This window comes from Corvus brachyrhynchos, unplaced genomic scaffold, assembly GCF_000691975.1.
Source record: "Corvus brachyrhynchos isolate BGI_N302 unplaced genomic scaffold, ASM69197v1 scaffold34, whole genome shotgun sequence".
NCBI lineage: Eukaryota > Metazoa > Chordata > Aves > Passeriformes > Corvidae > Corvus > Corvus brachyrhynchos.
The window spans coordinates 5,143,588-5,161,118 of record NW_008238126.1 but is presented as its reverse complement, the minus strand read 5'-3'; the positions used below and the strand labels follow the sequence as shown (position 1 = coordinate 5,161,118).

Here is a 17,531-nt window from a genome sequence, read left to right as displayed (position 1 = left end):
GGTCTCTCCAGAGGACAGGAAAATACCAGTAACAAAATAAATAGTTTTTTGAATATAGAAGTAATGACAAATCAGAATGAGTGGTGTGACTCTAACTAAAGGTTAGAGAAGCTGATTTATAATTTAAACAGGGAATTCAGCAAGCTCTTTACTTACAGGGAACAGTTTGACTATTGTGCTCTTTTCCAAAGAATGGATAAACAATCTGTGGTTTATGGATATTTTCCTTGCCAGCTGTTCTTTATTTATCACTGTCAGATTTCCTTGCTTGATAAAGAAAAATATAATGGTTTATCCTATTATTCGGATGAAAGCACTAATTATGATGAAACAGCAGTGGCTTTAGGGCAAGGGGGACAAAGAAAACCAGAGGACTGTTTAATATAATACAGTAACAGCTTTCTTACTGCATCTTTCACTTAAGGAAGCTAAAACTACAGCTCCCTGAAGCTGGAATATCTGTAATTTCTGTCTGATGGGGAAGTGTTCCACAGAACTGCAATTACAGATCAGGCATTACACGAGTCTGTTCTTCATGTAACTGTACTTCAATCTTTTCTATTGCTCTAGAATAGTATTATTTCCTTTTACTGCCACTGTTCCATCAATTATTGCTCAGGGAAGACTCTGTCCCTGACTGGATGCTGTTAGTTCTGCTTGAGTGGCATTTGAATGGGGGAAAAGAATCTGCATCAGCAGAATCTCCTTAAAAAACTCATGTCAGTGCTTACCTTCCAGAATACAAGTCTGCTTGCTCAAAACACAATGATCCTTCAATCATTCTAATTTCCAGGAATTAGTTTAGAAGATCTTCTTATTGAGCAGGTATTGTGCAGTGCTTTGAGATAAAACAGCCCATCTTATCTCTTAGGCAGGTGAACTGATGGCTTGGATCAGGTTTTCTAGGCTAAGGATGGAAAATTACTTGGGCTGCCTTCAGCTGCTGAGCGGAGACAGCTGGAAGAGGGCAGCCACTGTCACTAGAAAAGCCTCCACTGTTGTCTATGCCAAGGTGCTGCAGAGTTGGCTTAAAGATGTTTTGTTGTTTCTTATCCTATATTGTGGGCATCACTGTGTTTGTGAGCTGCCTATGTAGATGAATTAACTGTGTAGCATCAGATCACAGATCACCTTTGAGATGATGTTTGGTACAGCTCAGCGATTTCCTTCTGCTCTGCATATGTCTCTGCTATGGAGCTTTGATATGGTTAAGAATTAGTCCTCACATTTGGTGCTTTCAGTATCTCATCTGTCAAAAGGTTTGTAAACTTCTTTGTGTTTTGTCAGTGATGCTTTTACTGTGGGATCTGTTAATTGTCACAGAGAATACCTGATTTCTCTGCTTACTTGACTCTGTGAATGAGTCAGAAGTAAGCTTGTTAAATTCCATTTGGCTCTATGAGTAGATGAAGTATCAATTTACCTGTGTAGAATGTATTTGGTTGATTCAGTAATCAAAGGTAGCACAAAATCTGTTTGCTTAATCAAAGGGATGTCCAGTCTTCTGAAAATCTTGACTAAGATCAGCAATTTATTGGACGAGATGCTATTGTGTTTGAAAGGATAAACTGAGTACCATCCAGCACAGAGAAATTGTGTCTGGTTTGCCACTGAAGTTTCTGACTAAAGTCACAATAGAAACTCAAGTGAAACGTCCCTAGAATTTATCTAAAACAGCAGATGTGACTGTAAGGACAACTAGGGTATTTGGTTTTCTTCTCCTTATAATGCTAATAAAGGAGGTTTAACCCACTCTCTATTGCTTCATTCAATTGCTCTATTTCAATGTAGCATATTCCATTTCAAAACAGAACTTTGGTTTCGTGTAGGTCTGATTATTACATTCTTTATGAGACAAAGTTTCAAAAGATCAAAAGTGCTCTGTCTAATTTTAAACTTATATTTAGGCTTTAAAATTATTCCTTTTCCCTGTGGCATGCCGTAGGGGGCACGTGGCTGGATACAATTGTGTCCAGGTGCTTAGTTTAATGTTTAAATCAACAGGCCAAGAGTTTACTCCTTTAAAGTTGTAAACTGTAAGAGATCAAGTCTTAGATGATGAAGGTAATCACTCTCCATGCATCAATGTGCTCATCTGTTAATATACACTACTATTTTCTCTGCAAAGCAAATAAGTGGCAAGGAAAAACAGTCTCATGCTATAGATTCAGAGCTGGTTCACAGTTTTCAGAACTTGCTGTAGGGAAGATCTCTGTCAGATTAAAACAGTGCTGGAATTCATGAGGCAAAAAAAGTAATTTCTGATCTCTGCATGCTCTCTATAGTCTCAACAGTCAAATTCAACTCGGTGCAATCTGATTTGCAATTTTTCTGAGCAGGAAGTCATGAAGTCCTTACAGTGTGACCAGATATGTATTAATCTACATAAATATTCTACAGCATATTTACTTTCACTCCAGAACTTTGATTAAAAGGCCAAAGCATTTGTTCTACAAAATTATTTAGTGCAACAAAGGATGGAGTCTATGCCACATGCTTAATTTAATAATGTAAATGTATCTGTTAACTTCAGAGAAAGTAGTAATGTACTTAAAATCATGTGGCTGATCAAATATGTTTTTTTCAAGGCTTGCATATGTAATACTTACCTTAGTTCTCTTTAAATGGCCAAACTTGTAAGAACACCAATTCTGACAGTATCAGTCTGAAGTTATTCATAGCACTCAGGCATCTGCTCAGACTTCAGACTGCAGAAATTCTTCGCTCACACTAAAATAATAACTCTAACAATTGCAGCCTCATTGTTCCTTGACAGAAGCCCTTTGAAAATCTTGTCAGGAAGAACTCTTTTTATCTCAACAAAAACATAACGCTCAGGTCCCCTGCTCTTAGCCCCAGGATGCTTTAAGAAGAATATAGTCTTGTCCAATTGCAGTATTATTGGCAAGCAAAAGCTTTTTTTGTGCCTTGTAATGCCTTTAAAAGCAACACAAACAATATTTGTCCATATATGACAAAACCTTCCCAACTGATCCTTGCCATTATATCTCTTTAGACTTGTAGGATTTGTCTAATAGAGAATGGAAGTTTGTTTCTATGTAAATCCAGAGTTCTGTTTGAAGTGAAATTGAAATGGTAAAGGCTTAAAATATTTTTCATAGCCTGGTTTGGTCTCATCCAGGCTTCAGATATAAAATAGAAACAAACTTTTGAAGGAGAAAATTTTAAGCCTTGCAGCACTTGCTAACAGCGTGCTGGGGCATTGCATTAGTATCAAAGGAGATAAAAGAGGAAAAGAGAAACAGTCTGTGGAGTAATAAAGACCTCCTTTTCTAAGAGTTGGATTCTCTGCCCCTGCACAATATCAGCTGGGCCTGATTTTCCTTTCTTTGTGATATCCTTAGCAACCATTGTCTTAGACTGATCCATGTAAGAATAGACTAAATGACTGAATCAGGCATAGAGTTCACTTCTCTCACCATCAGAGGAGGAAAATACAGATATTCACTGCCACAAGCACCAATTTCCTGCACTCCTAAGTTACAGTTCAAGTGAGAAGTAGCTGATAGAGCTTGGAACATACCCATTTGTATCAATGTTCAGACTTGAACATTTCCATGCTCTGTCTGTCCCAATGATTATTTGGCTGTAAACTCTATTTTCATTTCCTTCTCATTTCCTCCTTTTTACTTGATTTCTCCTTTTACTTATGTTCTTCTATTACTACTTCCTTTTATTCTCTCTTCTACCCTCCCCCCCTTTATTTTTTCACTAAAACTTAAAAAACCTTGCTCTCAGCTTCTTTCAGGCAATTTGAGATTGTTTTGTACAGTATAATCTCTGCCTTTCATGTTCTTCCTGAAATCCTAAAGTACCTGGAGCTCTTACTTCTGCAGAGAGCTCCACAGAATGAGTCCAGTCAGTATTCTTTCCTCTCTTGTTCTGCAAACCTGGACATGCCATAATATTTGCCTTTGTTTTCAACAAGAGCCTGTCTGGACACTGAAGAGCTCTAATGGCAGTGAGGAGCTGGAAAAAGTCCTTACCATGGTCATGTCAATTAAGGCTTATTTGTACACATGGGCCCTGACAACTCTATGGACAAACATTGTTTGTGCTACTTGAAAGAGCATCAGAAAGCACAAAAAAGGCTTTCACTTGTCAATAATACTGCAGTTGGACAAGACTAGATTCTTCTTAAGGCATCCTGAGGTTAAGAGGATGGGAACATTGGGGTTTTTGTTGAGATAAAAAGAGTTCTTCCTGACAAGATTTTCAAAGGGTTTCTGTCAAGGAACAATGAGGCTGCAAATGTTAGTGTTATTTTAGCATGAGCTAGGGACTTCTGAAGTCTGAGCAGATTCCTGACCGCTGGAGTTGAAAAAGGTGCCATTAAGCATTTGTAACACTAATGTGGTATTAAACTACATAACATTATGCAAGAATTAAATATTTGCAAAATTATTTCCATGGAAAAAATATTTTTGATTGATGTTTGTCTGTACATGCAGCAAAATTGGATAGTGTTATAAAACGGAAAATAAATTTAACATCAGTTTTATGAGGTGAGAGTAATTCTAAGGTAACACGCTAATAGAAGAAAGAAATAGCCATTTCATGTAGGCTCTGGTCTTACAGATATTCAAATGACTATTTAAATATCATCTGATAATCTTTACTTAGCGAAAAAATGCAGAAATTCTTCTCATAGCTTCTGGAGAATTTTTACAGAGACTTTGTCTTCATATTTCTTTCATTTAAGCTTTATAGATGTGTTTTCCCTGTGCCCTTCTAAACTTTCTAGACACATGAAATTAGCTGTGTTTGGCTGTGGTAATTGGAACATGCAAATTCTGCCTAGTCTGAAGGTATCTGTTTTGGCCCTCTTCCTAGCACATGCCTTAAGTCAATCATGCCCTTTTTGCTCTTTATTTTATTCAGTTTGCAATCAAAATATGACAACAGATTTGTAGATATCAGGGAGATCCCAGCTATGACATTCTCATTATTCTGATCTTTCTTCCTACATGACCTGATTTCCTATAGTGTTACCAACAACTTAATAATTAAATTGGGGAAGAAACAATTGCTGAAGATTTCTCCTTTTCTAGAAAACTTGAACAGAATTCAGTTGGAGAAAAATATTAAATTACTTTGGCTGTGCTAACTTGCTGTTTTCTACATTCCTAGGATGGTGAATACAGATTCAACTGGTCATAATTTCCTTTCCCCACGTCCTCTCTTTTGGAATGTGAAAAGAAAAAGTCCAGCCCTGATTCTCAGTGAAGATGCAATTGGAATGCTGGGATTTTTATGATGAAAGTCATAATTCATCTTTCTTCTTTAGGATGATTTTCCTTACAAGTTCTGTAACATGGGGTCTTATTTCTTCAACAGAGACAGTGGAGTCCCAGGCCTTTACTACTTTCCCATTGGGGTCCACCAGGTATTTCCAGAAGTTCCAAGTTGGTTCTTCTCCTGTAGAATCTACAGGGGGGGAGAAAAAGTTATATATTAGAAAAACACATTAGCCAATTCCTGACATTTGTTCTTGTCAATTTGATGATTAATCTCTCAGAGGAAGAAGGAATGTAAAATTAAGAGGAAGTTCAGACTGAATAAGATTAATTTTCTGACAGACAGCTTTAACTAGGCAGTAGTCCCTTGGCGACTAATGGAAACAGGGAAGCTTGAGCTCGGAGAAAGCACAACAATCAGTGCTGAAGTGTGTGAGGGGATATGTATGTGTTGCTGTGCTATACAGATATACCTGACACAGCTGAACACTGATAGGAAAATTGAATTTGGCATAACAATATAGCTGTACCAGGACTGACTACTTGCTTATCCAGAAGAAATAACAAAGTAATCATTCCAGGTGGAAACCTAATTCTCATCTCCTAGTTTTCCCCTTCCGGGTCACATACTCTTTTACGTGAGCCACACCCTTACCCTTTGCTATTCTGCTATGTGACTAACAAAATTTCCAGGACTTTCAATTAGGCCATGAACCTCATCCCACTAAAAGCACAAGTACAGACACTGCAGACAAATTAGCACCTTTTTTCCCACTGATTTTACACTGGGCAAACCTCCTAAGGAATCAGAAGTTATTTCAAAGTGTCATCAAGACACAGCCAGACCTACACTTTCAACTGTGTTGTCATTGTGCTGAATAAAGACCCAGCCTCCAGCAGCCTCCCTCTGCAGGCAGGCCAGTGGGGAAACAGAAGTTTTGCAAATTTCCTGGGACATGTCTGCAGGAACAATTCTCCTGGGCAAAACAGAGATTAAAGGATGTGAAGAGGATTACAGGGAAGTTTTGTTAGCAGAATGATCCATTACAGACACCTGGAAGGAGGTGAGCTTGAGGTAGCCAGAAATAATATCCACACTCCTTTAAATTCAGCGGTATGTGGGAGAACACTGTGGTGCTGGAGAGAAGCAGCAGGGATATGGTCCTTGCAGAATGCAGCTCAGGTGATACTGTCTCACACTGGGCTTTACTATATTTCATTGCTGAAAGACATTTCCTTCAGATTGGGTTAAGACTGACATTTTAATTTAGCATTTAAATGGTATTCAAAGCATTTGTTCAGTGCAAGAAAAGTAGTGCCTTGATAGGGAATATCCTGCTTTACAGTGTATCTTGTCAGCTGGCTGGTAAGAACCAGCAAAACCTCTTCTGGTCTCAGTGCTGGCTATAAGGCAGGTTGGAACTGGAGGAACTGTACAGTAGGGCTGTTCCAGTGCTTGGGGAGGAATGAGGAAGGGAGTATTCAAGGACATCGTCTAGTGCCTGGTTTCACTTTTTGATTGTTGAAGTAAATTGTGAGGTGCTTTGCTTCCACTTATCCTACAGCTCTAGAGATGAGTCTTATAAATCCAACCTGCAGCACTCATGTCACAGGAGGAGTACTTACGAGGCTGTACGTGGAAAAAGGTCAGGGTGTTGTATGCGTAGAGGAGAGTATTTCAAGGCCTGTGTTCCATGTAGAGGTTTATTGAACCAGCTTTTACAAGACATCTGCTATTGATGTGTCTTCATCTCTGGAGATCTTTTTGGAAGGTAAGACAAAGGCAACAAAGAGATATCCTGCCTTGTGCAGGAGGAGGGACTACATGACTTCTGACCTCCTTGAGCCTGACAACTCTGTGAACTCAATCATAGATCTCCTTTTTCTGTTAGATGGTATTTTGTGTCAGAGGAATTCTATGCTGGAGAAACAACCCTCCAGTGTTCCAGGTTACTCACCAATTAAGTACTTGAAGGCAGGAATTGCACCAGCTCCACTGACGGTGATTTTGCTGAACATGGGGAAGGAGGCACCGTAAGTCTTTCGTGCAAAGCTCTCAATTTCTTTGTTAGTGTCTGGTTCTTGCTGCCCAAACTGATTGCAGGGGAATGCCAGCACATTGAAATGGTACGGGCCCAGGTCTCTCTGCAGCTGCTGTAAGGCCTTGTAGTGGCTGTCTGTGTACCCACATTCACTTGCAACGTTGACAACTAGAGACACCTGAAGAAAAAGAGAGCACATTTTAAAATGCGCTGCACATGTCAGTTTTCCAACAGGTAGACTGGAATGAAGATTATTTTAAAAAAAGAAAGAATGTCTAGGGAACTGTGGCTGAACACATATCTGAAACTACATTGAGTTCTACTCACAAAAGGAAGATTTAATATTTCTTTTATGTATTCCTCTTTGGAAAGCATTAAGATAATCAATCAACTGCTAAGCAATCTTAATTTTCAGTTTACAGAGAATATGTATTTCTCCATTCTGCCTTTTGGACAATTTTTAAAGATATTTAAGAAGTGACCATCCAGCTAAGATATACTAAGTTAAATGAAAGAAACTTGTAAATCAATGTATTTTTTGTTGTTTATTTATCTATTGTGAAGCATCTGTTCTGCAGCATCTTTTCTTGCACAGAATTTGGTGCCCATCCTGAACTGGCTGATCCATTTATCACTGCTAGTGTAGATGTCTTGACCTGGAAGTTAATAGAAGCAATTACAGGATTTGGGGTTTTTCTGTGCAGTGTGGGCTGTAAAACTTCCCATCACTTCTAGAGTAAATCTACTCAGTTGTGACAAAATGACAACAGTTTTTGCTGAAAGGTTTACTGCCTCAATTAGTGATTCCAAGAGGTGAAGGCTGCCCACTATCCTTTGAAGTCATTCCTGCAGTGGCTCATGTTCAATGCTGTGTGCATTGTGTCACTCAGATACTAGCACCAGGATCTGCCAGCACAGATCCAGCTGGGAGGAAGCTGTCACAGACAGGAACAACAGAATTTGTTGGGAAAATAAAGTGACCTAACTCTGAACTAACATAAATTACAGTTTCTCAAAGCCTTGAAGAATTTTTCATTGGTTTTTGAGATGTTTTATCCTTAAATAACTTTTAGAATTTATTTTTAGAATTATAGTTTTATTATTCTCATGAATTTTGTGTAAGTTGCTGCTCATTCTACATAAATTGAGTCCATTCTAACAGTTTTTTACAAAAGTATTTAAGGAAATAGGGTGTGTCAAATACATTACATTTAGCAAAAAATAAACGGCTACATGTGCATCGTGTTTTTAAAGCCAGGAAACAAACTGGCATGTGAAAGTACATACCTGGGTAAGGTATGGGATCATAAGATGATATAAGTAAAAGGAGTAGGAATAAGTAAAGAAAAAGCTAAGGGGATGTTGGTGTTTGTAATTTCTTACATTAAACATTGACACTTACTCTGTGTATTTTCTACTTCGTATAGCTGTACGGCCATCATAGCATCATAGAATATCCTGAGCTGGAAGGACCCACAAGAATCATCAAAGTCCAGCTATTGAATTTAAAGTGGATTTGGAGTGACACTGTTTTCCCTGGAAGACAGGTAATCTTACCAAGCACAAGCTAGTGTAATCTTCTTTGTAGTGTAGTGTGTCAACAGGATGCAATCTAAGCAACCCCTGTACACTTGTATATGAAATATGACCTGCAGCCATCTCAGCTCTGAATTATCCCTTTCATTCAGACAACACTTACAAGCTCTGCCTGAAATTTTAAATTCAGTCTCCTAAAACATCCAAAATTATGACATATAATTAGACTTTTTTTTTTTTTCAGAGAAGAGGTAATAATTTTATGATGCATTCCTGTTGCAGACTCTCAGCATTTGAAGTAGAATTTATATGTTGGGCATAAAAAATAACTATTGGCAGTTCTGTTCTTATCAAATAATCTGATTTACCAAACATAGTGATAACTGTAGTTTAGTTTGAAATAAAGATAAATTGTACTACTAAGAGCTGAAGTCATATGTAGTTCTTTCATATGAAATTTTAGAAGCTTTTAAAAATATATTTTAAGCCTCGGAATATTCATGATGCAGAAGTATTCATCCGCCTTACTGAATTCATCTCTATTGGTTCTTTATCTCAAGCAGAATGGTAATGTAAGAATTTATCACTGGAGGTTTGGGGGAAATAAGGTTTTGTAAGCATTGTGTTCATATTAAAACAGATATGAAAGATGAATTGCCAGTGAATACAATCAAGCTTTTATAACTTTTACTTGATTTTAAGTCAAAAGAGGGCTTGAAAGGATTCACTCAAAAAGAAACAACTATTTTCATTTACAGCTGTTTAAAATCAGTAATTACTTGGCATGGTGGTGAAAGGCTTGAGAGCTCACACTGCAAATAGTGCAAACTTCCAAACATATTCCTCCGAAACAGATGGAAACTACATGCAGCATTTCTAGGGATGGCAGACACATTATGCTTCTCTTTTTTCCTTAGAAAAATGCATTCTCTGTAACTGAATTCTCCATTCCTGAACTCCATAACTTAATAGTGCAGACCTCTTAAATGTATAACACATATAACGAAAACTTGCATGATCTATAGTATTTCTCAATGAATGTTTAAAATTATTCTTTAAAAATCTTTACTGAGTTATCTTTCAAGTGTCTGGTATTAGAAGTGATTTAAAGTGGTGATTTTTTTTTGGTCTGTGTTTTATTTTTAATAAATATTAATAAAAGTCACTCTTTTTGCTCTCATGTAGAGGCTGTACTTTGACTTCTTACAGCTGTTAACGACTTAATTTAAGTTCAATATGCCTGACTTTAGGAGTGCAAGTCAAGCACACCACCTAGTGTGCAGTGAAAACAGTTCAGTGGACCTCACAAAAATGATTTCATTTCAGCTGAATTCTTTATCAGCTGTTGTCTGACCTCTTAATACTTTAATACTTAATCCTTTCCTTGCCTTTGCTTAGAAAACCATGCATTCTAGTAGTGAACTCATTTATTTAACACTGCAAAAAACTCTTCTTGCTTTACTTCATATTTACACCAGCGTGCCTTCTTTAGGGAAAAATCCCGGGACAGATTTAGGAATCTGTCTCAGCTTCAAGTAACCCTTTGTGGACCTGTCAGCAGAGACAGTAGATGCTTGGGTTTTTAGACACAGAGATTCTTAACTTGCTCTATGTGACTGATGGAGGAACCAGCCACAAGTGTCAGACTGCACCAACTCACTGAGCTATCACCTTCGTGGAACCAAAAGCAATATTTGTGCAGTAATTCAGTGGCTGTGCTCGGTATTTATCCACACTCAGTAACACCACATTCTCGGATTGCAGTGAGCTCTAGTCCAAAGTGCCTAGCACTCCTCTCAATAATAATATTGAGTATAAAAATAATACTTAAATTGTTATAGTGTCTAATGCTTTTCCATGATTATAGTACCTATGGCTCAAGATTTCCAAAGGCACTGCATTGACACTGCTTAATTCCACCCCAGCACACTGTACTTAGCTGGGTGGTAGATTGGTATCATTACACCAAGATAGGCATAAACACAGCAGGGAACAGTTGATGTTTGGGAGTTCTGACTCCCAAATAGGTACTATTTTTGGTAAGAATACTGCCTCTTACAGCATATCAGACACAGATCATAAAAGAAAAGATTATTGAATTAGATTAGACAGAAAACTAATCTTGTTTGGATCTTCTTGATTCTTGTCCATCCTCATCGCTGCCCTTCATTTTTAATGTAGATGGGTCAACAGTTTATGGTAGTGTGGAAAAACCATAGAAGGATGGCCTTCTCCACAACACAGTGAACCAGACAGTTTTTTTGATCTATTTCACTTGTGGAACTCTTTTCTCAGTGGTAATAGTCCTCCCTTTCTTTACTATATAACAGAGGGTAATTGTGGTTCGTATCAAGATACACTCGAATAGAAAGTGAATTATATCCATCAGTCTTTTTTTTCTTACTATGAAAAAACTGTTTCAATGATCTGAACAGACACAAGTTTATATTAATAATGACTTATTGAAGAAGGATTCTGTCAGTCATGAATTGCACTGATTGTTTATACTTAGCATGGCTCTTGCGGTTTTAGAATTAGCAGACTTTATTAATTTTTTTTTTTAGACTCTGGAAGTCTTTGGATTGTTTCAATTCCTAGTTAGTTTCTTGACTACCAATTAAGTAGTTATTTAAATAAATTAGCTGAGTGACTGAATTGAAGAAAATGTCTTCACTACATCTGCCAGAAAGCTTAAGGCTGGTAAAAGCTGGTTTAGCAATTAGCAGACTATTGTTCCAGGAGCGAACTAGTGACTCACTTTCCTTAAAATACCACCAGCACTCATGTAGTACTTTAATAATATTTGCTTTCTTTTAATAGCTTTAAAATACTATGATAAATCTACACCCTAACATTACTTATCTAATTGGAGACTTAAGCAAGTCTATTTTAAGAAATAAATGGGAGTTTTAATTAACCTTTTTCTATCTTGATACTGAGTTCTGACAATATAATGACAGAAAGGGATGTGTTTTATTGCCATAATTTGCTTTAAAATTGTGCACATGCATTATCAAAGAGCAGGTAGCCTGAACATTAATAGGATCCCTGAACTCAAATCTACCTTTTATTCCATACAGAAGCTGAATGTCACTTTTTTGGAGTAAACTATTCCATATGGCCTAGCAGAGATCAAGGAATACCATTAATCAGTGGTATTATCTTTCCCAAGTACAGCTCTAGAGCTCCCCTCTATGAAACCAGCCGTGTCTCGAGGATGGCCTGGAACCACAGCACTGGGATACAGCACACACCCTGAACCTGCCTGGTCATGAGATTCCAGACCAGGCTCTGCAGCTTGTTCCAGAGGGGATGAACACCCCCAGCTCTCTGCAGAGTGGCTGTAAGGAATTCTTCGGAGTTCTCCCTTAACTCCTTTCCATGTGGATTCTGGCCCTGAGATAGAGAAGCTACAGGTCATATTTGCTTATTCAGATTAGCAGATGATGTGCAGACAAAACATGCCCCAGTAACAGGATTTATTGACAGAGCCTTTGGAAGGAGCTCATTAAAAAAACACAAATATTGCTCAATATTAAACAGCTTCCACATTTTTCTCCAACACAGATATTTGAGTGGGCATAGGACCAGTTCTGCTGTATGGAGGGGGATGAGGACTTTGACCAGGTAGGATTTAGACCTCTCATTTGGTCCAAATCCACCAGTATCTCTTTCTGCTGAGCTCAAGAAAATGTGCATCTCCCTATATAGCTTCTCTGTCTTCCTGCCAATGTTTTAGTGACCTGCTGTTGTGGACCAGTGAGCTCAGACACCTGAGGAGAGGGAAAAAGGAAGGTGGAAACACAAAGCTGGAGAAAAAGGGTGAAAGCAATAAGTGGTGCCACCTTTTGGGGAGCAGGAAAACTATTGCACTGCCTGACTGTATCACAGATGTGGCACTTGTGTGCTAAGAGTGGCACTTGTGGGATTGATGTTGATTTTTGCTTCTATAATTTGTGAAAGGGGCTATAAGAGTTTATATTATTAAGTATAATGAGTGTGCTAAGTTCTCTTTTCACTCTTCCATAGGTACTGACCATCTTTCCTAGATGATCAAACCACTAATAAAATAAAATGAAATGAAATGAAATGAAATGAAATAAAATCAGATTATAGTCAAGAATATTGTTTTAAAATGGTATGGAAAGCTCTGCCTAGAAATCCTTAATGTAATATGTAAACAAAATTTCGAAGACATCATAAAAACGTGTATCTATGTGCCCTTCATATTGCTGTCAGACTGAAAAGTGACAGAGAAATTGCATGATGTTGTTACAATTTCACTATACTCTGATACTTTGTAATGTCTCTCATGTTTTTACAAAGTACCGTGAAATCTGTTAACTCCATCAGCGGCGGACCAAATCCCTTTTTTTTTAATGCAGAACATTAAAAAGGAATGGGATTTAGGTAAGAATAACATACACGAAGTCATGCAGTTAAAAGGCAGAAATAAACTCCAAAAGTAAGTTACACAAAGACACAAACTTCCTGAACTTCCAATGGAGTAGGCAGAATCCAAAGCAATCCATCCTGCTGCAAGAACGGCAGGAGGGCAGCATTCCCTGCCTGCCACGTCTACAGGCGGCTGCGGTAGGAGAAGACGCGGACACACACGGGGGTTAGACTGCAAACGCTTTATTGAAGAGGAGCCTGTGTTAGCCAGACGTGTTCGCTAAAGGGCAGCGCGTGTTCCATCAGCCACACACTGAGCTGCCCAGATGCCCACGCGTGTGTGCACCGAGGCCCCGAGCGCTCTCCCCCGCGCTCGCTCCGCGGACATGCAAGGGCTGCCAGTTAGTGAGCCCGGGCGGGGGCCGCCCTCCCCGCCGCACTTACCGAGCCCCTGTACTTCTCCAGAGACACAAGCTTGCCCCTGATGTTTACAACTTTGAAAGTGTAAAAATCAGGCTCCTTCTGCCGCGTAGCGGAAAAGGCTAAGAGCAGGAGCGCTGCAATTGCGAGGAGCATGGCTAGAGGGATGAGGAGGACTTTGGGGAAGGAGGAGGCAGGCTGGTGCTCCACACTGCCCTCCGGGTCCAGCATGCTGCACGGCCGCCGCGCCTCTGCCCGCCCGGCCCCGGCCCGGCCGCGCTGCCGCAAACGCCTCGCTGCTGCAAACGGGCCTTTTGCGGCACTCGGCGGCTCTGCCCGCTCCGCACCGCACCGGGATGCCTCCGTGGAGGATGCACACGCTCTGAAATGGAGCATTTCGTGGTGGAAGTGGTGCATTGAATGGTTACGGGTTTAAAGCACTAGTTGGCTCAGTCTGTGGGATGCCAGTGACAGAATCGCAGAATGTTCTGGGTTGGAAGGCAGCCACAAGGATCACTGAGTCCAACTCTTAAGTGAATAGCCCATACAGGGATCAAACCCATGGCCTTGGTGTTATTAAAGATCCTGCTTTAACTCTGTCGTTGTGATTTTTGATGGATTTGCAAAGGTTTTTTTGTGTGTGTGTACTAACTACGGTGTAATGTCAAAGGACAGCAGTGGCTTGGTTGCTACTGGTTACTGAGGCGAGTGCTCCGAAAGAGAGTCACAGCACACAGTCAGCAAAACCAGAATCACCAACACGCCACATAAAACAGCCACATCAGGCAGGCCTGCAGGAAATTCAGCTCTGCATGCATCTGGCTGGTGAGGAGTGAGTGGCCAGACCACTGGTCTCACTGTGTGAGATGAGAGAAACCACACCACCAGAGGGTTTTCAAGCAAGAAAGGGCCATAAAGCATCAGGAACCAAGTTTGGTATCAAAGCGCTCAGACATTCAGAGCCAAAACGCTGCCTCACTGCACTGATGTCATTCTTGCGCTGTCTGCAAAAAACTGCCACTTGGACAGTTTGCTACTATGCCTGCTGGAAGAAAAGGATTTGTACTTACAAAGTAACAACAATAGAAAGCATTTGATGGTCATTGATTTCTTCTTGGACCAAGAAACTGGTCAGCTATGGATGGCTATGATTCTGATAGATCTTGGCAAAGAAAAGCAAAATGCAGTGATTTACAGAAAATAATTAAGAGTGGCTCCAAGGCATATTGGAAATTTATCTTTTGAAGAGCAAATTACATTTTGTAATCTCACTTTGTGTTTGGGGTTTTTTTAAAAAAAAAGAGTTTTGGTAGATTTTTGACATTTTGATGAAATTTGCTTAGGTAATTCAAGCATGACTGGCATTACTGTAAGGGAAGAAGCCATATATAGCTAGTTGAAAAACTTATTTATAGTTTTTAAGCATTTCAGATTTTTCACATCTTTATGTATTTCAGTTTAACTAGATATCCAACATCAATAAATAATGTAATATGCTACTAGAATATATAGATGGATAGATGGAAAATCTTCTGCCATGCTGTCTACAGGAAAGACACACTGTGATGAGAATGTGAAGTTCTTTGCAGATAAGTAGTATTTTCCTGAATGCTTTCCTGGCTTTAGTATTGACCAAAATGACAGTCAAGTATGATCTCCTAATTTGAAAAGTAAATTATCTAAGAAGATTTAGACTTTCTTCAGATACATCTGGAGAAAGAGAACAGGGCTTTAATATGGGATATCCATATGAAAATATTTTTTTAAACCTAGTAAATTCTAAAAATAATCTTTAAAAATCATTCCAATGATGATCAGCGTAAGGTGGTTATGGTTTTTTGTCAAAAAATTAAAAAGAAATCTACAATACACATTTACATTTTTGAGGAATAATATTTTAGTTGCTTGGGTATAGGACTAAAAATGGGGCATCATACTGCAACGTAAGAAGCAAGTTTTGCTCTAGAAAGGCACTTTATAAAATCTACTTCCTACAGCTTTATGATTATCATCTCTGGTGTCTAGATAAAATTTAGTGGCTTTCAGAGTCATATTTTCTCCTACAGACTGAGCCCAGGACCTGAAAGTTTTGATCATTGGCACTGAATTGGGAATTCTTTAAATAATGGCCAGCTGGCAGTAAAACCCTGCTTCCTCTTTTAGTGCCATGTTTCTATACTGCTCCCTACAATAAAACATTCTTTAACATCAGCAAAGAAGGAGGCATTGTTCCTGAACACAGAGAAAGAGACTATGTCAAAGACTGTTGGCTTTATACTGGTGCAAGTTTTTGGAGCCAAACTTCACTACCAGTTCATATTAAAGTCTATCCAACTATTTGAAGGAAATATGCCAGTCAGGTTTGCAAACTGGTGTGTGTTTGCTCACTAGCATGTCTCAATGTTGATCTAGGGGGACTGTATCCAGCAGCAAGTATAATCTAGTTACTTTTGCAATTTACTCTTTGGCCTACTAAACCTAATAAAAATCTTTGTCAAATAGATTGGAATAGGCAGGAACCACCACCCAGTTAACCTCAGCTGTCCCCACGGCAGCACTGCTGTTTCTGTCACTGCTGCCTGGGACTGGCCCACGTCCCTAAAGGTGAAATCTCTGCACTACATCCCATGAGCTACCCAGTCCTAGTTTTGTAAAGTGTGAACTTCAAGTGAACCAAAAAAAAAAAGCAGGTTACCTCTAAGGATTGTGCTGACTTCACAATACATTCAGAAGTATGTCTTGTCAGTATTTATAGAATCCTGTATTACAGATTTTGCAACTTTTGTTTACCTACACAGTCTCCCTGAGGTAGTGTTTCCAGCACTACTATTCATATTACTTTTAATACTTTCCTTTGAACCCCTTTCGTAGTGCAACACTGATCTTTTACGCGCCTTATTTTCCTGGAAAGGCCTCCTTAGCCTGGGCTAGGAAGTGCCAACAACACGACATTTCACTGCCAAAAAGGGGTAGTACTGGATCACAGAGGGATTTGCCTCAGACAAGCACTTCCCAGTGCCTTTAGGTCACCGTCGAGCACTGCCAAGAGCCGGCAGGCTGGCTCTTCTCCCCCGAGACCTGCGGATCTGCCAGTAGACATGCTGGCCAAGCCACTGTCCCTGGCTGCTGCCGGGGCCAGCTTCATAGCCAAGGTCAGGGATCCTGGAGTCATTTCTCCGGGTCCACGGAGCACACCCTCCCTTCTCCACCGAGCACAGGAGGAGGGCGAGAAACCCTGGGGAAGCAGGGATCAAGGCCCCGGCTCCATCGAGCCCTAACCTGCTCCCCAGGGCCTGGGGAGCAGATGCCTCATCGCTCTCCTGGCAGTAGGGTGTACTGAGGAGGGGGCCGGTCCTTTCTGCCGTGCCTGCAGGGAGAGGACCAGAGGAAATGGTTCCGTGCTGTGACGGGGAAGATTCGGATTAGATACTAAGAAAAAAGTTGTTCCCTGTTAAGAGTGGTCAGGCATTGAATAGGTTGCCCTATGGAGTCACCCCCCCCGGAGGTGTTTAGGAGAGGTCTGGACCTGGCGCTGGGTGCTGTGGTTTAGTGGCTGTGGGGATACAGAGACAGTGCTGGGTACACGGTTGGACTGGGTGATCCTAACGGGCTCTTCCAATCTTGCTGATTCTATGCGTAGGGAGAGGCCTGGGAAGAGAAATAAGGGGAACCCTAGGATGGCTGTTGGGGGGTAATTAAGAAAAAAACCATGCTGCTTATTCCCTTGTCCCCTCTTGCGTGCGCCTGGGGCACTGGGGGAGGGAGGCCCTGAACGCCGGGGGAGACGGAGAGGGGGGCGCGTCACCCCCTCAGCAAGAGGGAGGTTCTGAGGCACGGGGGGCTCCGCAGCTCGGCCGGGGCGGTGCGGGCACCGTGCCCG

At 40.2% G+C, this 17,531-nt stretch overlaps 1 protein-coding gene and 1 long non-coding RNA gene across 3 annotated transcripts in view; one reads left to right on the top strand and one right to left on the bottom strand.

Moving 5' to 3' along the window:
* Positions 1–13,669, top strand: part of LOC108446561 — a 16,201-nt gene extending 2,532 nt beyond the window's left edge. The window contains exons 2-3 of one of the 2 annotated variants that reach the window (XR_001861772.1): positions 8,728–8,847; positions 12,014–13,669. This is a non-coding gene — a long non-coding RNA (uncharacterized LOC108446561). Of the gene's footprint in view, positions 1–8,727; positions 8,848–12,008 lie in introns of both variants that reach the window. The other variant, XR_001861773.1, reaches the window with a different exon arrangement.
* On the bottom strand, positions 4,423–13,937 carry GPX7 (glutathione peroxidase 7). Its single transcript, XM_008633041.2, has 3 exons — positions 13,676–13,937; positions 7,217–7,478; positions 4,423–5,448 (listed from the first exon to the last, which is right to left on the bottom strand). The coding sequence occupies exons 1-3, from the start codon at positions 13,880–13,882 to the stop codon at positions 5,285–5,287; spliced, it is 633 nt and encodes a 210-aa protein (XP_008631263.1). The 5' UTR covers positions 13,883–13,937; the 3' UTR covers positions 4,423–5,284.
* Between the last annotated feature and the right edge of the window lie 3,594 nt (positions 13,938–17,531).